The sequence below is a fragment of the Vicugna pacos genome, chromosome 1, assembly GCF_048564905.1.
Source record: "Vicugna pacos chromosome 1, VicPac4, whole genome shotgun sequence".
Classification (NCBI taxonomy): domain Eukaryota; kingdom Metazoa; phylum Chordata; class Mammalia; order Artiodactyla; family Camelidae; genus Vicugna; species Vicugna pacos.
Genome location: NC_132987.1, coordinates 360,437 through 383,910, shown reverse-complemented (window position 1 = coordinate 383,910; position 23,474 = coordinate 360,437). Strand labels below are relative to the sequence as shown.

The 23,474-nt window shown below is 42.8% G+C and overlaps 1 protein-coding gene across 4 annotated transcripts in view; it reads right to left on the bottom strand.

The window, feature by feature from the left end:
- Positions 1-943: 943 nt before the first annotated feature.
- The window catches only part of LOC140699097 (uncharacterized), a 40,796-nt gene continuing 18,265 nt past the window's right edge, over positions 944-23,474 (bottom strand). For 2 of the 4 annotated variants that reach the window (XR_012077116.1, XR_012077117.1), the window contains exons 2-4: positions 6,888-7,005; positions 6,228-6,351; positions 5,892-5,946 (exon numbers count right to left, since the gene is read on the bottom strand). Coding sequence is in view for 1 of the 4 variants with exons in the window: in XM_072970889.1 (XP_072826990.1) it covers positions 7,000-7,005; positions 7,238-7,296; positions 9,107-9,133 (92 nt within the window). In the remaining 3 variants the exon portion in view is untranslated. Of the gene's footprint in view, positions 1,065-1,342; positions 1,501-1,598; positions 1,659-4,687; positions 4,801-5,891; positions 5,968-6,227; positions 6,352-6,887; positions 7,006-7,237; positions 7,297-9,106; positions 9,134-23,474 lie in introns of those variants that run through there. The other 2 variants (XM_072970889.1, XR_012077114.1) reach the window with 2 other exon arrangements.

Genomic DNA, 23,474 nt, shown 5'->3' with positions numbered 1-23,474 from the left:
AACTGTCCATCATCAAGACAATGATGCGGTAAATCACGACGAGCTGCGAGCAATGAGGGAGCCGGCGTTTCACCGTGGTCCAGGGCCTTGTCCACAGCATTCTCTCACCAAAGGTGTGCGTGGGAAAGAGACCACACCCGCAAATCAGGAGACCCCTCCACTCTATCTGAAAGGACCGTGTGAGTCTGGAGTGGGAGGACGTCTATGATATACAGCTGAGTGATTAAAGCGAGCTGCAGAAAAACATATAGTATGGTCTCATTTTTAAATAAAGCATATATACACACACGTATACATGGAATTCTCATATGTGTGTATATATGTATGTCATAGGCATAAAGGTCATGAAACATATATATCAAAGTTTCAACAGTTTTTACTCTTCGGAAATAAGGGGAAGGGAGGTAGGGCCTTCCTCTACCACCACAGTTCTCTTTTCAGTATTTCAGTTAAGTATACTTGGAATTTAAAAGTTTATTTAAGTCCGAAGTAAAATGGACAATGCCTCCACAAGACAGGATGCTATACTGGTCATCAAAAATCATGCCAGAGGAGATAGAATATTGTAGAAAAACATATAAAAAGCCGAATGGAAAATGGAGGTGTCCACACAGTAAACAGTCACAGAGTGCTCTCTGGTTTTTTATGACAGAGGTGATCCACACTGATGAAAATATACGTTAACGTGTTAATTATTATCTTTGAATAGCGGGACAAGGATAGCCTCTTTTGCCCCCTTTTTCAGAGTTATTATTTTAAATGCACATTCTTTTTCATCTGAAAAAAGCATTTGTAGGTGTGTAGTACTATGCATTGGAGAATAATACAAGAATACTTAGAGAAACAAGTAACTAGGAGACAAAGCAGCAGCATCACACAATGTAGGACGGGCGATCCTGATTAACACCACGCAGTTACATAAGGACCCACAAAGTGAGAGCACCTGCTGTAACAGGGCGTGGCCCCCTTCTATTTGTCAGCAGTGTCTTCAGGGCTGAGGCAGTTCTGAGCACGGCCAGTGTCAGTGCTGGTGTCTTGATTGATGCTACTGGGGGTGAGGGCACCTGCAAGCCGAGAGGAAGAACAGAAATCATCCTCTGCCTTTTCTGTCTTGTTTCTTTGTTACTTTAAAAGAGAGCCGTATATAAGATAAACCGTGTATCTCCCCAAATGAAATTTCAGTAATGAAACCGTTTTTAAAGACTTCACAGCTTATATTCTGCCTATAACTGTCTTTTCAACAAAGATCATATTTATTAAATGTTAATTAACTCAGTTAATTAACTCCCTGTTGAAACATTCTAGTAAAGAACATGAAATGCAGTATGTAAAAGAACCACACCTGCAGTGACTAGCTCAGCTGTCTTGACGGCAGTGCAGTCAGCCCCCACCATCCCGTGGCCCTGAGCTCCTGATGCTGGTAAGAGATTACGCTGCCGCCTCAGATGGAGAGAAACGGTGAAAGCATTTCTTGAACCCTACAGCACTGACAAAACATAACTGACAAATCCCAGGCCCCTTTGAGGCTCTCATTTTCTGTTTCTGGCCAACCCCCATCAATGAGCAGAACCACCCAATCCCCGAGCCATGGGACTCACGTGGGAAGCAGTTTTGGAGAAATTTCCAGGTATAGAATGTAACCAACTATACATAGAACTCTGAAAAAAGAAAAGATGCCATACTCTGATTTTGGAAGACACTCAAAATATTCTCCTAAGCCTTAGTAGCTGGAAAGGCTGGGCTTCTCCTAAGTCACTTATTTATTTCACAGCCAGTAAGCATCTCCCTCAAACCCTGCTTCCCTGTGTCTGCTGGGAGCTTGAAGCACACTGCTGCTGTCGATCTTATAAGTCACATGGCAGAGGCATGTGTCTCACGCCTGCAACCCTCACACAGGCTCGCCTCCTAGCCTCACTGTCTGAACTGGGCCCCATTTTCTCACCTGTTTATTTGGTATCTGTTCTTCTGTAAGCTACCTGAAATGCGTTTTGGAACATGTCAGAAGAAGCAGTGGGTTGAGAAATGGACAGATTGAGAGGTGAGAGATGGGCAGACAGAGAGAGAGACTCCAAGAAAAGGGGAACAAATAAAATTTCCTATGCAAAACCCTCTTCTAATCAGGGAAGGAAACCACCACGGAAAAGTGTGAAGAGGCAGGTAGCTTAGGACTGTTTCCTGGATTCCATGAAAAGTAACACCAAGAGATGAGAGGGTAGAACTTTAAATAGTAAAAGAAAAAAAGCACGCATGCTTGAAAAATATATCTACAATATGTACTTTCTAAAGAATAGACTGAAATCAGCAGGACCCAATAACATTATACTTGGGTATTTACAGAAGTGAGAATCCCATCTCCAAACCACAAGGCATCCCTTCAGAGCACTGACAGTCTACATGGGGCGGTCATAAAGCCATCACCGCAAAAGCTATGCTACCCTGCACTTACGAGGAATGAGCAGCTGTGCTCAGGCTGCCCACGCGCGTCATTTACACCCCACAGCACCTCTACGGGGGGGACGCCTAGCGAGCCCCGTCTCTGCAGGACAGAAAACCAGTTCTGGAGAGGCTAAGCCGACTTACCAGTTCTCCATCTCACAGGACTGGTCTCTCCAGAGCAGGACACGAACTCGGACCCACGATTGTAACCATGGTACTACAGTGCTTTATGTGCTGTTTGTGTGTATAATACATTTGTTTCTATCACGAAAGGTTATTTAATAAATGATCGGTTGTCTTGTCTATCTCATTAGCTCACAATCAATCTTTATACTGTTGAATTGTACTCTTTTCCCCTGAAGAAAGGAACGGAAACAGCGGGGGTCAGAAAGAGGTGGGGCTCCATTCTTTATCTGGGATCTCATCTCATCGAAGTCCCCAAACAGGGAAAAGGAGCAAATGTTCTCTTTATCTTTTAAAGAGAGGGCTCCAGTGATGGTGACTTATTCAATTACAAAATCAAGGCTGGGGAAAGGGCACATGCAGCAACTAGAGCAGTATCAGCTGTAGGAAGGTCAAAAGTGCTCACGGGAGGGCTCAGGGGGCAGCCTCATTTAATTTCAATCAATAAAACAATAACAAACTCTAAAAATACTGGCCTACAATGGATTAGCTCTTTCTTGACATCTAGCAAGTTTCCACAGCCCACATGTAACATTATCGGGAACCAGTGAAAGGAAGAGTCCACAGACAAGGAAAATCAATGCCACAGGCAGGCTGAAACCCAGGCTGGAGTTTAGGAAGAGAAAGGGCATAGTTAAGAACTGGGGAAAGGCTGGGGAAAAAAATCATCACAAGGACTCTCAAGCATCATCCAACAATCATATAATCATTCATTCAAGAGAGAGTTACTGAGGTCGTACTCTGTGCAAGATTGTACAGCGGGTGAAGCAAGAGCGCAGCGTCCATGGTGGCAGCAAGTTGTGGGGCTCAAATACACTTCTGATCCCGGTACCTTGCACACTTGTCCTCAATATAAAGGCAAAGATAATTAAAGTAAAATAATACTCTGTAAACTCAAAGCATTGTTGAAAAAAAAGTTAAAGAAGACCTAAATACCAGGACAGACACTCCACACACATTCCCCTATCAAAAGAAAGTGCTCTTGGAATGGCAGTGCTCCCCAGAGCGATCCGTCTATTCAACGTGGTCTCGATCACAATCCCAGCGGGCTCCTCTGCAGAAACTGACTATCTGCTGCTACAATTCATATGGGAATTCGAGGATCTCAGTAACCTATACGTACTTGAAAAAGAAAAATTTGAGAGGACTTATAATTCTCAATTTCAAACCTTACAACTGTATCTCCAGGTGAGATTAGAGGCCATTGTGAAGTTATTACTGTGTTAATCCTTATTTACTAAATTCTCTACAATGAATATTACTGTTACAATAAGAAAAATAAAAAGTAAGTTATCCTTTAAAACATGCACACCAATTCATTCATTGGGAAAAATTATTCTATCAATTAAGAGATAAATATCTATTGAAAAAGGACAACTTAAAAACAAGAGTGCATTTGCATTTTTCATAAATTGAAAGCTGAAAAGCACAAAGACGTCAAGTTTCTAGGGAGACCAATGCAACATATTAATAGTTATTTTCAGAAATTCTAATTTAACAATGAAAACTCTGGAAAGGGAAAATCGTGACTGAGAGCCAACTGCAAACACATGGAGAGCAAAGGCCTAGAAATCACAGTTCCTTTAACTCTGCTCCTAACACAATAGGAGAGGAAATTCCTCACTGAGGGGACAGTGGAATCCCATGCATAAGACAGGATACACAGTACAAACTGCACTAGAATTGGGGGTGATTTTTTTAGAAGAATTCTAAAGTTACAAAATTGCTGAAAAACTATTAAAACACTGACAGAAAGATTAAAACACACAGTCATATATATTATATAGAAACATATGTAGTCTGCTCCCATGTTGCATTTAAATACAAATATATTTGTTCATTTATGGGCACTTATGACTTTATCCCTGGTAGAATATTTCAACTAAAACAAATAATCAATATAACACTCCTTTGTCAAATCTACTTGATAAGTTACTCTGCTATGTAAACATAATGTGTCTAAGATAGATCTAAAATTAGTGAAAAAGAGCTTTGTATGGCTTCTTGAACTATTCTCAAAATTCAAAGCTTAATTTTAAAACAGATCTGAACAGTAATTCTATATTACCTTTTCCGTCGTGAAATGAACAACACAGTCTGTTGTCAAAATTCTGTCCTTACAATGATTCACGAGCACCGTATCCTCACAAAACTGCTGGACAGCAAGGCACTATCCAGACACTGTGACCCAACAAATGAAACACAATGAAGACAGTGACCCTATTTTGGAGGGCTTATAGTCTGTGTCAACACCAGGGTTTTATTTGATTGGTTTGATTGGTTGGCAAAATAAAATCAATCAAGTACTTTCTTCTATGAGCATTCTATAAGTCATGACTCTGCTGTTAGTGTCATGAGCAGGAAAGACTTAAGCATGACTTGATTAGATCAACTAGCAACAATCATCACTGGAGAGTGAGTAATAAAGAAGTTAACTGATAGCAATGCTTCTCCCTACATGAGACCTAAAATAAATCGACACTGATATCCGAAAAGAAAATGAGAATTTGAGGTCCCCAATAAGAAAAAAATTTAACAAGAAATCAAAAAAGTAAAGATTTTTTCATTAACGTTTCCTGGAAAGATTGGAGCATGGTGGTGTTGAGCTCAGATGCTAGGGAAAAACATGAGGGTCTGAATTCCCACAGCACTGGGTAGCTTTGACACTAATATGTCAGTCAAATTCTCTGCATCTCAGTCTCCGATGCATAGACTGGGGACAACAACCGCACCCATCTCCTAGAACGGTCCTAAGAATTAAGTTCTTTTATATATACAAGTTTTAATAAAATACATCAGATATTAAATATTACCCCAAAAGCACAAGGAAAAATGAAAACAGAGATAAATTGGAGTTCATTAAACTTTAAAACTTTGCTTCAAAAAACACCATCCAGAAAGTGAAAAAACAACACTCAGGAGAAAATTTTTTCAAATCATTTATCTGATAAGGAATTTGTGTATCAAAAAAAAAATTCCACAGCTCAACAATAAAAAGGCAACTCAATTAAAAAATGAAAAAAGAATCTGAAAAGATATTTTTCAAGGAAAATATACAAATGGCCAATAAGCACAATGAAACGGTGTTCAATAACATTAGCTCTAAAGGAAATCAAGTCAAAACAACTAGGAGAAACCGCTTCACATTCACTACAATAGGTTAAAATCAAAAAAAGCTTAACAAGCACTAATGAGGACACAGAGGAAGCGGAGCCCGCAGCCATTGCTGGTGAGGATGTAACACAGCGTGACCACTTTGGAAAACATCCTGGCACGTCCTCAGAGAGTTGAACATTTGGCTTCTGAATGATCCAGCAATTCTGCTTCCTGGGCACACAAGTAAGAGAACTGAAAACAAATGTTAACATAAAAACTCCTACAGGAATATTCACCATTACTTTTCGCCATTAATTTTCAGAGCCAAAAAACAGAAACAACCCAAATGTCTATCACGTGATGAATGGGTAAACAAAGGGGCCCAGCCATACAGTGAAATATTATTCAGCAATAGCAAAGCATAGAGTACTGACCCAGGCCACAACGTGGACAAACATTGAAAACGTTACTCAGTGTGAAAGAAGTCAGTCAAAATAGACGGTTCCACTTACATGAAGTGACTCGATTTGCATGAAATGTTCAGCACAGGCAAATCCACAGAGACAGAAGAGTGGCTCCCTGGGGCTTGGGGAGGATGGGGAAGTTGATAATGTCTGCTTATGCGTACTGGGTTTCCTGTTGGGGGGAAGAAAATATTCTAAGATTGACTGGGATGCACATTTCTGGGCATAGAGTAAAATCCGCTGTACATTTTAATGGGTGATTTGTATTAAAACTGTTTAGAACAAAAGCACCTCGGATTAGTACCTTCCATAGTAAATGCAAATTGCTAACATTTATTACAGGAAGAAGAAACTGCCCTCAGCATGAAAGCAGGAGATCAGCAAATATTAGTTAACCGAAATTGGACAAGAGCATTTCACTTGAAACTGTTGCTGAGTGTATAAGAAATATTCAGACATGACAAGGAAAATCAGTTTGACATCACGAAGAAGCATTCTGCTTAAAATGCAAATCAAGGATTCGGCAAGCCCAGCTGCTACAAATGACCAGAGAAGAAACCTGGTTCTTAAAACAAGCACCAGAGCCAACAAGGAAATGGTGGTGAGGAAAGCAGGCGGCCTAAAATCTGGAACAGTGTGCTACAAATAATTTCTCCACTGAAAATTCAAAAATAAAATGAAAGTGATGTAATGCTGTGTTGAACTCACGTGAATGGGCTTCCTGCAGTGCTTGACAGTTCTGTAACCCCGAATGACTCAGGAGAATCAGCATGGCTCCTGGGAGTCCCCAAGTAACTGCCCATCAGCACGCTGACCACCATCACATCTGCCAGGGTTGAATTGCAGAGAAGAGAGCAACCTCTGAAAGGCACAGGGAATGTTGACAAGGGAATAAAAGGCTGCGGTCAATCCTGGGACAGAGGCCCTGTGAGCAGAGGCCAGAAGGCTGCAGGTGAACTGGAGTGGCCCTGGGGCAGGAAGGGACCACAGGGGAGCATATCTCAATTATCTCCTCTCTCTCCCTCGGGTAGGAGGGATAAAGCCTGCATCCTTCTCACCTGGAACTGTGGGTTCTGGCTGGCGGAAATCTTACCGACACGGAATGAATTTCTCAAGACTGCGGAAAAAGGAAAGAAAGCGAGAGGGATTAGGGAGCCAAATCCACGAGTCTCTCAAATGCTCCCATATTTATTGTGTATAATCAAAGTAAAAAGTCAATAACAGTTGTGAGATAGTAGGCAGGAACTTGGGGAAAGAAGGGATGAGACAGAGATTGTAGACTCCACCATGAGTACTAAGGCTTAGTTTACCTTTAGGGAAGTCATGGGCTGAGGGGAACAAGATACATTTTTTAGACATGTTCATTACAAAGCAGACCACCAGACCAGCCTGGTCCCTGTTTTGGGGATAATAGACTATCTAACACCACGCAGGCCTGGCGTTTATAGATGAGGGCCTGGGTCATTGCTGTGCAATTAGCAGTGTGCTATCTATAACCTCAAATATGCAAGCAAGGCATTGTCTCTGCTTTTTATGGCAAGGAGACAGGAGTGAGGATGCACAGGTGTTTGCTTTAAAGCAGTTAATAAGCACACTTTTTCTTCTTAAAGTTGACAGGCAGCTGGGATGTGTTACAACTTGTTAACTCAATCATGGGCTCCCACATGGAACCATTATGGAGGACATCCTAGGATGAAAAATCCTGGCTCTGGATCTTTTCCTGCCAGCTTCGGCCACTCCAGCAGGGTCTAGACACATCCCTGAATAACGATCCCACAGAACCACCTAAACTCTTAACTCCTGGTGCTTGAAACTTAATTTTAGCTCTACACAACTTAATGTAGAAAAGTTTCAGAAATAAAAGATATTATATTCTTTTTATATCTCATCATAAGACTGATTTTTCTGATTGCTCTAAGCTGCTTCTACATGGTAAAGCACCTAATTCTGCAGGTGAATTCAGTACTTTCCTTTGGGCATAACTAGACAGTCTGGGCTGTCTGACTTCTATTAGTCAAATACCAATACACTTAATTGATTTCTTTGTTCATCAATTTCAGCCTGGAGGTGAGGGTCTGTCACTATTTTCCTCAGCCCACCCTCTACTCTTTTCTCATCAGCATCTCAGGCCTCCTGAAAACAAAACAAAGCATTTGTTTCCCTTCATCTACACTTTCCACAAAGGCAACAGGAATCATCATGCCTAGAGAATGAATTCAACACAAATGTTAAAACAAAAATCTATAAACCTGAAGCAACTCCATCTCCGACTCATGATACACAATGACATGAGAGTAAGTGTGTCAGGTACAAAGCATGCGTGAGCCTGACCACCTCATTTCTATTCTTCAAAGGAAGGAAAGTTTTCGTATTTTTTATTATCATTCTTTGTCATTGTTTCTGATTAAGCCAAAAAAATTTTTATGAAATAATTAAGCACTGCAATAACAGATTTTCGCTGTATCAATTACAGAAGGAATTCAGAGGGGATAGGAAAACCCACCTCTGTAAAAAATGCAAAATTCCTTCCCCTGTTAAGAACACGAATACAAAATGCAACAGAGAATTCAAATTCTTGTGGAGAGGACAAAAGCCACAGAATCAAAGCAAAGTCATTATTATGACTCAATCCAAAATTCACTGGACAAACATGCTCAATGCATTCAAATAATTTTTAAGGCACACTGCAAACCATTCACTTAATTATCTACAGGCTAGAGGAAGAATTTCCCTCTATAACAGACAACATAAATCAATAAGTTGCCCCACCAAACAAGGAACAAACATCAGGTTTTTTGCAGTTCTGATAAATCAGCAAGTTTTAAAGATCAAAATCCAGAAATTTTAAACATTCATTCACACCAGAATGAATCAAGCACTTAAAAAAAATAAATAACCCAAAGAAACTAAACACATTGATCACGTACCTGGATCAATGAGAAATTCTTGTACAGCTGGAAAAAAAGAACAGTCTATAGACTTATACTTGAAAAATAAAACTACTTTTAAAGATAACTGCTAAAACACATTTCATCATTCATGTTGCCTTGAAAAATCTGAGGCACTTGCCTCTGATCAGAAAAGCAATTCTGAGTATTAGTATGTTACAATTCAGTGCCAGTTTGCTTTAGAAGAAAAAAGAAAAGCTACTGTTTCTCATCTTGCACAAAGTTTAAAGAACCTCCCTGCCTCTATCTCCTCCCATTTTCTAAGCTCATGCTCCCCAAACCTTCTGAAACAATTATGAGAACCTCTTATTCCCACCAATATGCCAAATCACAAAAGAGTATCAATTTATTTGTGTAAATATATACCTACACCTTGAACTGGAGGAGAAAGATTTCAGAAGGCTATATGGAACTTATTGCTACATTCCTGAAATCACACACATACACGTTCACAGAGACACAGACATATACAAACTGAATTACTGGGCACTTCACAAGCTAAGGACTTACAACTTCTAGAAGATAACTTTGTAGTTAGTTTAAAATACAAAACGGTCAGCTTTTGAAAGCCTTGAACATTGCAAAATCATCCAAATATCAATGAGATCCAATTAGCCTTCTCTGTAGAATGTAATTCCCCATGATGGCAAAGCAGACCCTAAGAAGTAGTGGATCCAAGACTCGTGTTTTTCACTAGCTATGATCGTTTTAAAACACGTAAACAGATTTAGAAAGGTATGTCCCTATGACATTTATTCTTACTGAGGTGGCATATGTATTCAATTGTCTATGCAGAAAATAGGACCCATGATGGTGTTTAAGAAATATTTTGTGTATTGAAATATTTATTTTTAAGTGCAGACAAGGAGGGTGGGTATTACTCCATTGTAGAGCACCTGTTGTGCACGCACATGTTCCTGGCTTCAATCCCCAGTACCTTCATGAAAATAAATAAATACAAGTGCTTACTTAAAAATAAGAATAAATTTATATAAAAAAATAAATGCAGACTAAAAACCACTGCAATCTAGGAGCCACAATTATAATAAAAAACAAGTGTTTCTATCAAATATTGACTATACGCCAATCACAGAGACAACCACAAATCACACCTGACAACCATCACGTGTGATTCTCAGCAATCCTACTAAGTAGACACGGATGAGAAACCCGGCTCTGCGGATGAGGAGACGGAGCTCGGAGGAGCCGGGGACACTGACCGTCCTGCTCCCCGTGACACCGCGTCAGCCCAGGGCAAGCGCTGACAGAGCTGCACTGAGGGGACACCCAGCTGCATGGAACCATGGGGGATTGGGGAGTCCTAGAAAATACTCAAAAATGTTCAATGAAAAACTGGCTCAAATATATTACTCTGTGCCCCATCCTCTAAACACAGAACATGTCTGGGACCTTTTTGATGCCTCCGTGTCCTTTCTGCCATCATCAGTTACGTGCCCTCTCAGCGCGACCAGTCATGAACTAGACCCCATACGAAGTGCACTCAGATGGAAGAGCTTTAAAAGCTGTTTTATGAAGTTTGTAAGACTGTCTATTCCTCACACAGGTGGTCATCCAGCACTACTCACCGGTGCGGATGTACCACCTGAAATCACACCTTTCTGCTTTTTAAAATCCCTTCATGTAATACAGACTTTTAAACAGCAAAGAAGCAGCTCAACCACAGACAGTGGACATCTTTTCACCAAACGGACTCAAACAGCCCATCGGACTACCTGGAAGCCCTTTTCTTCTATTAAACCCACTTCCAGGTACTTCATCTGATTGGTGGACTCGGCCTCTGAATGGCCTACTCAGAGAGATCCCATCCTCACATCCGGGGGTGGGAGAGGACCCTGCTGCTGGGAGAAATCAGTGAGGAAGGTGGACATCCTCCAGCCATTTCTGCACGGGTAGAAATGCCACATGCTCAGAAATTATACCCTCAGCACCCCTGGGCTCCCATGGACTGGTTTCACATTAAGCAAACTTATGACACACTGATGCAAGAAAACCAGAAATTTAATTTATTAATGTAACAGGAGATGTGAAACTACAAACCAGATTGAAATATCAGAGTTCAACCATGAGTACAGATTCTCCTCCACGGCCCAATCTCGGGCAGGCAGTCACATGGCAAGCGTGGACAGAAGCAGAGCAGGAAGGGTTTCTAGATTAACTCAATGGACTAAATTTCTGTTATAAGAACAGATCTACTGCCTGGAAAACAATTAATGCCAATCACGGGGCACACTCCATGGACAGTGGCTGAGACACGACAGTGAGCACCTGTATAACTCCACTTTCCCTATCCTTTCTGGTCTAACTGATGCAGAGGTACAGAGATCCAGGGATGCAGATACCTGTAAACACCCAAAGCCCATCCCTGGGAGCCTGGAAACCAGATAGCCAGGATTTAAATCCCAGCTCTGCCACTTACTAGCTCTGTTACCTTGGCCAAATTACTTACCCTCTGTGTGCCTCAATTTCCACACTGTAAACCTGGGATAACAATCAAATCTTTCTTACTCACTTGTTGTGAAAATTGGAGGATTCATTTCTGTAAAACTCTCAGAACAGAATGTAGCACATTTTTGGCGCCCAACAAATTTCAATTTAATAAGAAAGTGATTTACAAGTCTCCCATCTAATCATCTTCTGTGTTTCATGACTATTCTGAGTCCCAAAGGAAATCCTTATTTCCCCTCTTATAAACTCTTGAGGAGCACCCTTCTGTTTCAAGCCACCACCTGTTTAAACTGAGGGGGGATTCCCTCCTCCCCACTCCTCTGGTCCATGGGAGACTGCTTCTCCCTTCACACCCCTGACCACTGGCCCACGGCTAGCCCTCCTCACACTAACAGATTGAGGTGTGAGTCCGGGGAGACAAGCAGGGCATATGAAAGCTTTCCTTCCCCTCCAGTGTTGGCCACCCTTAGGAAGCACCCGGGATGCTCAGTTCCATGGCAAGACAGTCCTGTGCATTATGGGTCAGAATCTCTCAAGGGAATGCTCGCTGTGGCCCAGAGTTACCTGGGACTGCGTAAGTCTCTAATTCTGGGACATAGTGTCATGACACTCACTCTCCCACAGCCCTGAATTTCATGGAGAACGTGGCTTCATCAGTAATATAGGAGACATTTATCGCCTGCCTGTTCTTCTTAGTCATCTCTCAGTTGGCTGCTGGACACAACATGTGTATAAGTATTGGGTCCCCTTAAGCCCCAACATATATGAAGTAACAAAAATTCTGTGGCTTAACATTGGTTTAGGGCGACTGTCTAACTGTCCTGACTCTGCTGATGCTAAATTATGTGTATAGGAACTATGGAACCTCCTCAAATATCTTTCATCATAAAACCAGCTTTTCTTATTTTCCTGTTTCTCAGTAATTGCCAAAGACTATCAAATGATGGCTTCACACCAAACAGCAGTTAAGATTATGAGCCCTCTTGTCATACACACTGTGCTAAACACTTTACATAATTTCTAATTCTCACAATTCTACAAAGCAGAAATGAGTGTCCCCATCTCACAGACGAGGGAAAAACTCAGAAAGAACTGACTCAGGATCACGTAGCTCAGTGGCAGCGCGTGCACGCAAACCCAAGTCAAAACACCACACCCCTTTGTATATGTACCAAATCTCCTACCACCCATTGACACACAGCGGTGGGGATAATACTTAGGGAACTCAGTACACTTTTCAGCTTTAAGGTGCTCCAGAGGCCGCTTCTAGCTCTTTTATAAAATCCCGGCTCACTGGTTTCTAACACTGCAAGAAAAGTCCGATGTTGCAACTGTTTGCACAGGAAGTCTGAAATGTTCACAGCGAGATGATAGAATAAAACTAAGACATAAGCAGAATAATATTTCCAGGTAGCCAGACATAATGGACATTGTGCTACCCTGAAGCACTAAGCAAAGGAATCAAAAAAAAAAAAAACAAAAAACGTTAAGACTTCCTTTACAAACAGGAAATTTAAGACTGTAAGAAGGTGCAACAGCGCCACCTATGGCTTAAAAGGCCTTCCTGGTTGCCTGGAAAGGTGCAACACAAAAATTGCCTGTGGATCAGAAACAAGAATCAGATAACTAAAAGCTTATGTAGCACATACTGCTCTCCTAGTCCTCATGTCTTGCACTGTAGCAAAAACCAACAGACCTGTACTAGGCCTATATTCATAAAAGTCATGTCTGTATTTTTCCAACAGGAGGTAATCTAAGTATCTTGCAAAATACTTCTCAAAGAGCCAGGAAATCATAGAAGTGTATTGAAATACAAAAACATTTATTTACATATTAAAACAGCATGAGCTTTTTTCTATTAAAAAAGCTGACATGTCAAATCAATGTTTTGATATTTTAAAACCTATTAAGAGTGCAGAAAAATAAATCAAAATTTTCTTTAATCACAAAAGAGAGAAGCTTATTCCCTGAAAATGATCAATGTGGATTTTTCTAAACTTAATGCTTCTGGTCAGAGTCCTACGAATTTAAATGTCTGAGTGTATAGTTACACGGCGGCATGAACACTGAGTTGTAACAATACACATTCTGTGTAAATAATCTTCAAGGTCGTCTGCTTAAGTCAATTTAACTAGTCCCTGTCTCAATAGAATGATACAGATTTCATTAAAACTTCATACTGCACGCACACACACACACAAAACCCTGAATCCTTGTTACTTTAAGCCATATTCATATATATCCATATTGAATATGCATCAGAAACAAGCCACCCTCTTTAGTATTCACAGTTGATCCTTCTAAACTATCTGTCATTGTGACAGCACATTTTTACTAAGCAGCTCTTGGATGCTTTGTATACAAGGCGTCTACCTCTCACAGTCAGACATGGTAAACGGCATCACTCAAATTTCACAAATGAGGAAATATACTTAAGCCATGGAAACAACGTACATATTTATCATCAGGAAAGAAAAGAGTAAAGATTTTACTTTCAATATGCACTGACAAACTTTTCCTCCATACTAAGACTACATACATAAAACAAATTCAGTCACTGTAAATTATTCTGTCAATAAGCACCACTAGAGAAAAACAAGCAACATCATTAGCAATGATTGGACTTTCAAAGCCCACTCCTATTTTGCACTATAATCATTTTTAATGTTTTGTTTTTAGTGCTTACATAGCACTAATATAAAGAAAACATAAACTATTTAAGTCATTACCTGAGAATGCAACATTTGTGAAAATGTACAATTTTAATTTATGCCACTCTGTCTCACATTCTCACTGGTGTCTCTCCTTTGAAGGCCTCATCAGGCTGAGATCGCCAAAATCGGTCATTTATGGACTCACAGGAGTTTGGGAAACCACTCAACGGGAGGCTGATCAGAGGAGAATTGAGAATGCATCCTGTGCAGCCTGGGTTCCAGCACCGAGCTAGGCACCGCCAGCTGCGTTTGATTTGGGACAAGCTGCCCACCTCTCAATCCCTCAGCTGCAAAAAGGAGACATTGATACCTACCGTCAAACACCTGCTTTGAAGTAAAACATGAGAAAAACAGTTTAGCCTTTGGTAGGTGTCCACTCACAGCAAGCTTGGTCATTATGATGATGAGGATTACTTTTAATAAGTTAAGCTAGACCAAAAATTAGAAATCACCATAAAGGAGAAACATTTTAACTCAATAAGCATTTCCTTTTGAATGGATTGATAAAAGTTCTAATGATTTTTTTAATAAACCAAATTTTGTCCATTAATTTTAGATTTACCGGTTTATGGACAAGTCTCCAAAAAAAGAATTAGAGGCCTCTAACCTCTGAATACTAAGAAAGTAAAGTTTAAAAAAATTATGGGGGAGAGTATACCTCAGTTGAGAGAGTATGTGCTCAGCACGCATGAGGCCCTCAGTTCAGTCCCCAGTAACTCCATTTAAAAACTTTTATTTAAAAAAAAGGAGAATTAAAGGAAAAAGATGGAGGACTACAGAATTTTTTTAGAGAATCCACTCAGATTTAAGATGGGGAAAAAATATCCATTTCTCACAGGAAATCTTGAGGACTATGTAAACCGGATCTGAGTTGTCTAGTCTTTAACATTATTCATGAATTCATATTACCAAGTCTTAAAACTACCTGATAACCCACAGTGGTGATAGTGATCATAAAACCTGCCAATGCGGATCGAACTCCGGCTAGGACTGCTCTGTTCTGACATCTCTGCCCCTGAGGCCTCACCAGGATGAGAGCACTAAATTTTGTCATTCATGAGCATCTCGTGTAAGTCTTCCATTTGTGCTTCTCAGTCTCCTCTCACCAGCCCCTCTGAGGGAAGCACTGTTATCATCTTCCCCACACGCAGATAAGGTCACTGAGGTACAGAAACTAAACCTGCTCCAGGTCACATCGGCATTAAAGGACGTCTGTATTTCTGCTGTTTTGCGATTGACAAAGGAATCTGAGATATCAATACAAGATAGACTGTTAAATAATCAAGTCTGTCAGCTCTTCACCTCAAAGAGCAGATACTATAAATTCCTGATGTAGGATGAGGCTGCCGCCACAAAATGACTCAGCTAGAAATTAATATCCAAGATGAAGCAGCGGATACACATAAATATTCATGACTGTCAACTCCTCTCACGGGTCTTGGCCCTTCACTGCCTGAATGGGGGTGAAATCCCCACCCGTGTCTGGGAGGGTAGCGCGGCTCTTCCAAGTCTCACCCAGGCTTCACAGGCTGTTTCCCCCTACAGACTGTCCTAAATGATTAAAAAGCTCACAAGATTTTTACACCAGCCAAAACTGAAAGACATTTCTGCATATGGAGCACTTTCTCAGGCTTAAACCATTTTTGCCTACACTCAGCAAGGGGGAAAAAAGAAACATGACTCTGCAAAGTCTCTTAGCCTTACCACTCACAGGAGTTGAATGGTCTCAGCACAAGATGACCCTTCACATTACAGGATGAGAACAAAATAAAGCCGCCCCAACAACAAGCACTCCCAGAGACAGCGCTCAGCAGTCTTCTGCACACTCACGGTTGTGCAGCCCTCACCACCATCTATTTCCAGAACACTTCATTACCCCAATAGAACACCCCTGTCACTAGCAGTCACTCCACAACCCCCCTCCACCCAGCCCCTTGCAACCATCATCTGCTCTCTGCCACTGCATGAGCCAATTCTGGGCATTTCAGATCACTGAAATCAACAATATGTGGCCGTTTGTGTCTGGTTCCTTTCAGTTAACGTGCTGTTATCAAGGCTTTCCCATGTTGAAGTGGTATCAGCATGTCTCTTTTTTTTTGAAAATGTTAAACTTTATTAGAAGGTGGTAAATACTATCAAAAATAGTAGAGTGGGGTATAAGGGGTGGGGTTTCAAAGGGAAAAGGCCGGGTTGAGCAGTCAGGGTGGACTACCCAGAGCAGATGGCTTTTTTCATATTCCCCTTTATTTATTTTTTCTTTTTTATTCACTCTTATGTCTGAATAATATTCCACTAAATGGAGATACTACATTTTGTTCTTTCATTCAGCAGCTATATATGGACGAGGTCCAGAAGAATGAGTGTAAGTGGTGGCTAGCAGGGATGGCATTTAAGCAAAGGGCAAGATGTGCTTTCAAAAAAAAAGTGAACAATCAGAGGCACAAGGAAATTCAGCGCGTTTCTGAGAAAGTGCATGGTTGCTTCAGTAGGACTGCCATGCAGGGCTGTGGGGGATAGTGACAGGAGACACAGTGAGGGAGTCACCTGAGAATATTCCCCACTGCAAGCAGCTCAGCCAATTCTCCTCCCTCATCCTGTATTTTAGAGACATTTTTGCTAGCTTTTCTCTTATTTCAAGTAACAGTACTTTAGTTACACATCTGATCATCTGCATCAGACCACATAAGCTCCAAGCCACAGAAAATCATTCACTGACCGGAGCAGCTCCAAGACATAACATTGATGGACCAGGGAGTCCTGCAGCATCCCATCCTGCAGGCACAAACCACACATGTTCCCTGGTGATGTCCGGAAAGTAAAATGCATGGAAATATCTCACTGCTGCTGCACGACATCTGCCCACAAATTGCCCCCAAATCATGCTGGCACAGCACTACTCAACCCTCGCACTACCCAAAAAAAAAAAAAAAAAAAGAGAGAGAGAAAAGAAAAGAAAAGAGAAGAAAAGAAAAGAAAAGAAAATATAAGAAAAGAAAAGAATAAAGCTAAGAAAGCAAATTTAGGCTCTTCCATTGAAAACCAGCAACCATCACTGCCAGTATCTGAGCTGGAATGATCCTGACTTCAAAAACCACTGTGCAGTTACTATTCAAATGTGACAGACATATATGGATTTCACTTAGATGATATTACAATAGGATTTTTCTTTTCAAAATTTCCAGTTGCAACAATAGCACAAGAAAGTTTATGTTTCATTTTTTAAAAAAAATCAATTATTTTCCACTTTGTTAATTTTGAATCTATTATTATTTTATAAAGGGAGCTATGCTGCAGATTATAAACCAAATATCTGGCTTCTGCAAACAAGACCTATATGACTTCACTATTTCAGAGCAAGCTTTAATGATGCTTTCAAATTGGGGGCGCTCACTAACAGCTCTTTAAATACTGTCAAAGATGTGCTATTATGTAATGCAAAGGGTCTACCTACACATCAACTCAGAAACCAAAGAAACTACACGAAAGCCTTAGTTTATCATTTTAAAATATTCCTATTATTTTGAATATTAAATTTCTTAAAAGATAAGATATTTTTTGAGAAAGACATCAGTTGTATTAAATTTCCTCTCACCAAGGAAGCAATCTTTATCAAGAATTACTACCCCTATGAAAATCCAAAAGACAGGACGTTTCTAGCTAAGTTAACTTACAGATCTCAACACAAGCCTAAATCCTATCTGCTCTCACTTGAACGAGCCCAGCAAAGTCCTGGGCTACTCTGGAACTTAGCTCTTCTGTTCCATATGTTGGCAGAGCTAAGATCATCACACAAGGCAGGGAAGGAGAGAAGAGGTAAGTCCACCTGGCGGCCTCCATCTGTTTACTTCCAGCCACAAGGTGTCGCTAGAGCGACCCCGCTAACAAGCCCTCCACACAAGGAAACCCGGCATCCACTCTGCCCCTGCGGTCCCCAAGCAGTCCCGACGCCCCTCTCCCACTGGTGGCCTCCGAGCCTGTGAATGGTCTTCTAATGACCCTCCCAGTTGGTGACACCCTCCCCCTCTTCCCCGCTACACACACACACACACACACACACACACACACAGCCAAGGCAGCCTTCCCAAAGCACAAATTTGATTACATCTCCCCCACTTCAAACCCATCAGAGGCTCCCTGGTAGAGTTCTAGCCCCACCCCCGACCCTGCTTGTCCATCCTCACCTCAGTACCAGGTCCCCAGTGACCTCAGGGGCCCCGTGACCTGCTGCTACTTCCCACTAGCCTCCAGGCTCATTTTAACTGTTTGTCAAGGAAGTCTTCCTTCCCTCCAACCTCCGCACTTTGGATTAGGTGCCCTGCTGTGTTAATAAAACATTTTAATCTAAGTCAACTTCTGACACTGCTAAGCTCTCAAGAAGCAAGTACATTTTGCTTACTACTGTGGGTCCACCCCCTCTCCCCTAGACACTCAGAATTGCGTGTGTTGTGAATAAAAGAATGAAGGGGTGGGACTCAAAAGGACAGGCAGAGCTGCTCTCCTAAGGGTCACTTCCTGCTGACACCCTTCACTGCCTCTTCTGTGTCAGTTCTAGTAAAAACCAAGCTCCTCCAAAGCCCTCCACCCCTAGGCCCTCTCCAGTGTCCTTCAAAGCAGGGTCACCCACCACCCTGGACCACACAGGGCAGTCTCCCCGAGTCCCCACCCCACAAGCCTCCAGGCCTCTACCCGGGCTGCTCCTGCCACCTGAGTCACCCTCTTGATTCCTTCCCCTGGCTGACTCTTACTCTGTCCCCAGAACTGAATGTAGAGCCAATTTCTTCCAGGAAGTCCTCCCTGATGATGTCCTTTAGCTCTTGGCTGGGCTCCATCTACAGCAGCACTGCTTGGCGACCAACTGGTATTTGTCCACCTGCTCCTATGAGACCATGACCTCTTGGAGGCCACGTGGGAAAAAGGAGTGAGGTGACAAGAGGGGTGGGAAGAGCAAACAGGAAAGTCGCAGCTCAAGTCCCAAATTCAAGGATTCTGTCTCAGATAAAAAGAATAAACTGTTTCATATGTGTGTCATTTGGCTATGATTTTTGTGGCTCATGGAAAACAAGAGCTTGGTGTTCAAGCCTGAAATCCAAGTTACATGCAAAGAAATGTATATATTCATATCCAAAGGAAACCAGAGCTGCTCAACAACACTTTGCAGTTAAAATCCAAAGGAACTTTGATAAAGGCAATCTCCCTCTCTCTCTTTATTTTTATTTATTTATTTTTTTTGGTATCATATAGTTTTAGAAGTATTTGTATAACTAAGTGATGGCTACAGCCTATGATTCTGCACTGGAGTGTTTGGGGCTAAGGAAGCCCAGATTACATGCACTGTGTAAATGCAATCACACCAACACAATGACAGGCGCCCTAGTGGCTGAGCTGAAGTTCCAAAGCAGAGAACCTTATGTTGGAAGACAGCTCTCAGTAGAAAGTAAGAAATGCAATGTTCTGTACTCAATTTCATTAGCTTTATGAGCCATTAACAGATAGTATGTCTTGTCTAATGAAACCCCAAAATATATTGTCATCTTCGATTTTCTCCATCTGACTGTTTTATGCTAAATTTGGATATCAAACCCTCACTCCATACGGAAAGCTCAGGCCTTAGCTGCAGCACAGTTACATCCCGTGGAAGAAAGCCGATCAAGGGAGAACAGGAGAGTTTCCCTTCAGAAGCTGCTAAGTGTGGTTTTGCACCTGTATGTCATTTACAACCACGCCATCGTCAAAGGAGTAAGACCTTACATCTGTGGGGCAAAAAGCACTGCGGTGGTTCCGAACCATGAAAGAACACTGAGCTTTGTGCAACAGTCCTGAGGCACTTAAAGCGTACTTTCTCTGAAAGGCTCCGAAACTGACTCACTTCACCATTTCAGGTACAACCGGAATTAGTAGAGAGAACATGCCCTTGAAGTCTGACAAGGCCCTGCTGGAATCCTGCTACAGCATTTACTAGCTGCTAAATGAACCAATTCCTTAAACCTCTGAGGAGGCTTCCCAATCTTCAAAACGGGGCTGCCACCGCCCACTTGGGAGGCATGGATGTGAATGCAACACGCAAGTAGGGCGGCCGACTGGTACGTGACACGGGACCTGGCTAGTTTCCCTCCGCTGCCCTTCTGCCCCTTTAAACTTGCACTGTTCCCCCTGGTAAGGGTGAAGCCCCAGGAACAGACTGCCCGATTCTTCTGTATATCCCCGGATACATACCTTACCCTTAGGAGGTCAGAAAAACAACTGCCTCCTCCCCAGTCACTATCAATATTCTTAAGAGTCTGGGTTTTTTTAACTCTATGTTTCAGGGAGACTATTCAAGAATTGTTCAACCACCGTTCTCCAGGTTGGCTCCTCTCCCAACGCCCATCCCTTCTTACCTCAAATCTTCTGTCTGATTGCCTTTTGTTCGTGGGAAAGAGAGTCCGCTAGGGTGCGGACTCCCTAGGCCTCCCTCCCTTCATCACAGGAGAGTGTGACTACATTCTCCCAACTCCCCACTCCGACTCCAGCTTCTGAGGAGTTTCCCCTTCTGGACCCTGCAGCCTCTGGATCGTCCCAAGACGCGCACACGTGGCCAAAACCCTCTCTTCAGATTTCTTCCTGTGTGGCCCTGCCCACCCCCCAGAACCTTAAGGATAAATGCCATTGCTCTGAAAATCACAAACGCCGCTGACTGACACACCAAAGCTGCATGGTCCGGGCTTTCCTCCAAACCAGGCACAGCCCTGCCCCCCCTCAGACACAGTCTGCACCTCTTGAGATGAGCTGATCCACTTGCACGGCTGTGAACACCAGCTAAGAATGACGAATCCCAATGTGTATCTCTAGTCCGGCTCCTTCACCTGAGCCCCAGGCTCATAGACACGAGTGCCTCTTGGAAGTCCTAACTTGGATGACAAATGGCATCTTAAAAATGCCATATGTCAAAAAAAAAGGCCTTATGTCCACCATTTACTCTAGACTTCGATTCCTGGCAGGTACCTCCCAGGCTCCCCATTTTAGTAACAGCCCCAGCACCCACCTAGGTGTTTGAGGTCACATTCAATTTCCACTGTTCCCTCCACCTGGCCCTGCCCTGGAATCAGTCTTGTTATTTCTGTCGCTAAGCCAGTCTCAAGTCTGGTTCTGCAGGGAGCACGATGGAAACCCACAAGCTCACAGCAAGGTGCACTGAGTCACAGTCCTCCGAAGGGAGTTCCCTGGAGGGGGAGGCATCTCCTGCTGCCAGTCACCTCAGAAGGCACTGGATTCTCACAAAGAAGGACCAGAAGAAGGGACTCAAGGATCTCCCGTGATCTGAGGTTTGAAGGGCCCGAGGTCTGGGGGAGCTCCTAGTTAGCTGACACTCCTGTCAGTGAGCAGATGAGGATGGTAGGAACCCAGGCAAGTCTGTTCTCGCTCCGACCCCTTTTCTCTCGGGAGCCACGGGAAAGGCCAGTTTCCAGGGCACAGACCGGCCATCACAGATCCCAGCCTGCATTTGCCAACCCAGACAGCCTAGACTCCTACTTGCGACTCTTACTTCTGTTCTGTTCCCCCCCAGAATGTGATGGACTCTTTCAGAAAGTCTGGACTGTCTCAAGCGAGACCAAGTCAGTGAAGGATGAAGTGTCCACATTTGGACCAGAGCATGAAAGGAGAAACAAGGCCTCATGTCCAGCATGACGGTGGTGGCCAAGCCCTTTCCCTGGGTGAGATGAACCAGGGTCGGGGTGAGAATGCAAGGTCCCTTCACGGCTGACAGGGGTGTTGGAGACTCACTACCGCAAAATAACGACACGGCCGTCAGTGGTGGACATCAGCTGCAACAGACACAGAGTCAGCTATTTACTGCCAAAAAGGGGTAAAAGTAAAGGCCGGTGCAGGGAGGCCTGCACGGCTGCTGAGGCAAACCACAGACCCGGCTCTGAATGCCCACTGGCTGAAGCAGAGAGGAAGCTACGGTCCCCTTTAGCGGTCCCTGTGTCCACCAGATCCAAGGGAACCAGTTACTTAGGACAAGGCAATGTTTTCCTGATACTTAGAAAAACCAGCCTCATAAAGGGAACAAAAGAGTGGCATGGTTTTAGGCCCGCTCCTGCCCCTCTATGAATGCAAAGTAAAGTAAATGGCACTGGGAAGGTGAATGCAAAAAAAAAAACCAAAAAACAAAAAACCGGTGACTGCTTCCTCCAACAGCGTCCCCTGCAGCTGTCACCTCCGTGGCGGCCACTTCCTCACCAGTGACCGCCGGCCAGGAAGCGCCGTCACGCACGTCACACAGCGACAGCCAGGAACCGTGTGCCGAGCACGTTTGTGTAAAAGCCAGAATCAAGCAAGGTGCTGCAGATTTTGACTTTCCAAGTTTAAATACTCCATGAAAAAAATCCCTCAGCAGCCGCCTAAATCAATTCGCATCTCACTTCTTCAAAACAAATAAACAAAATTAGTAAGAGAGCATTTGTTACCAAATATAAGGACGAACTAACAGGTTCCTCAAAGCAAGGACTTTAACAGATATCAAACTCCAATGGGTGATGTGCTAACATAGCAAAAATTCCAAAAAAGTAGAAAATAAGATGACTAGGATAATATACGAATCATGGCAACTGTTAAGTTTTTGCTTTTTATAGCGATGGAGACGGCACAGAGGGCGATCTGGCTATTCCAATGCAGGGTGTGCATAGCCCACATTTTCAGACCCAACAACATGCTCACGGGGTGGTATAAGGGAAAAAGGAAAATAGAAAAAGGAATAGAGGAACAGCCAAAATTAGAAACACACGAGAACAAAAATGACTTTGACAGCATTTACAAGAAATTACGTCAGTGTGATGAGGACAGGGACGCGGGGACGGTGAGACCCACCCTCACCTCCTGATCCAGGGAAGGCAGGGGCCTGAGGGGAGCGATGCTGCCGGGGGACCCCAACGTGGTCAGCGCCCCAAACCAAAACTTCACCTAGATGCGTGTAGACAGCTTTTGAGCTACAAAATGTGGTCGCATTTCAAGCTGGGCAACTTTACTCACTCTCACCATGAGGAACAGGGGAGAATTAGGTTCTGCTCCTGAACCAAAGCATTGTTTAAAAAATTAATGACTGTGTAATAGTAAAAGCAACAATGGAGTAAAAGTCACTGGAGGAGAACGTGCTTGACCCGAGCTCACTGGCCACGTTATCTCACTGA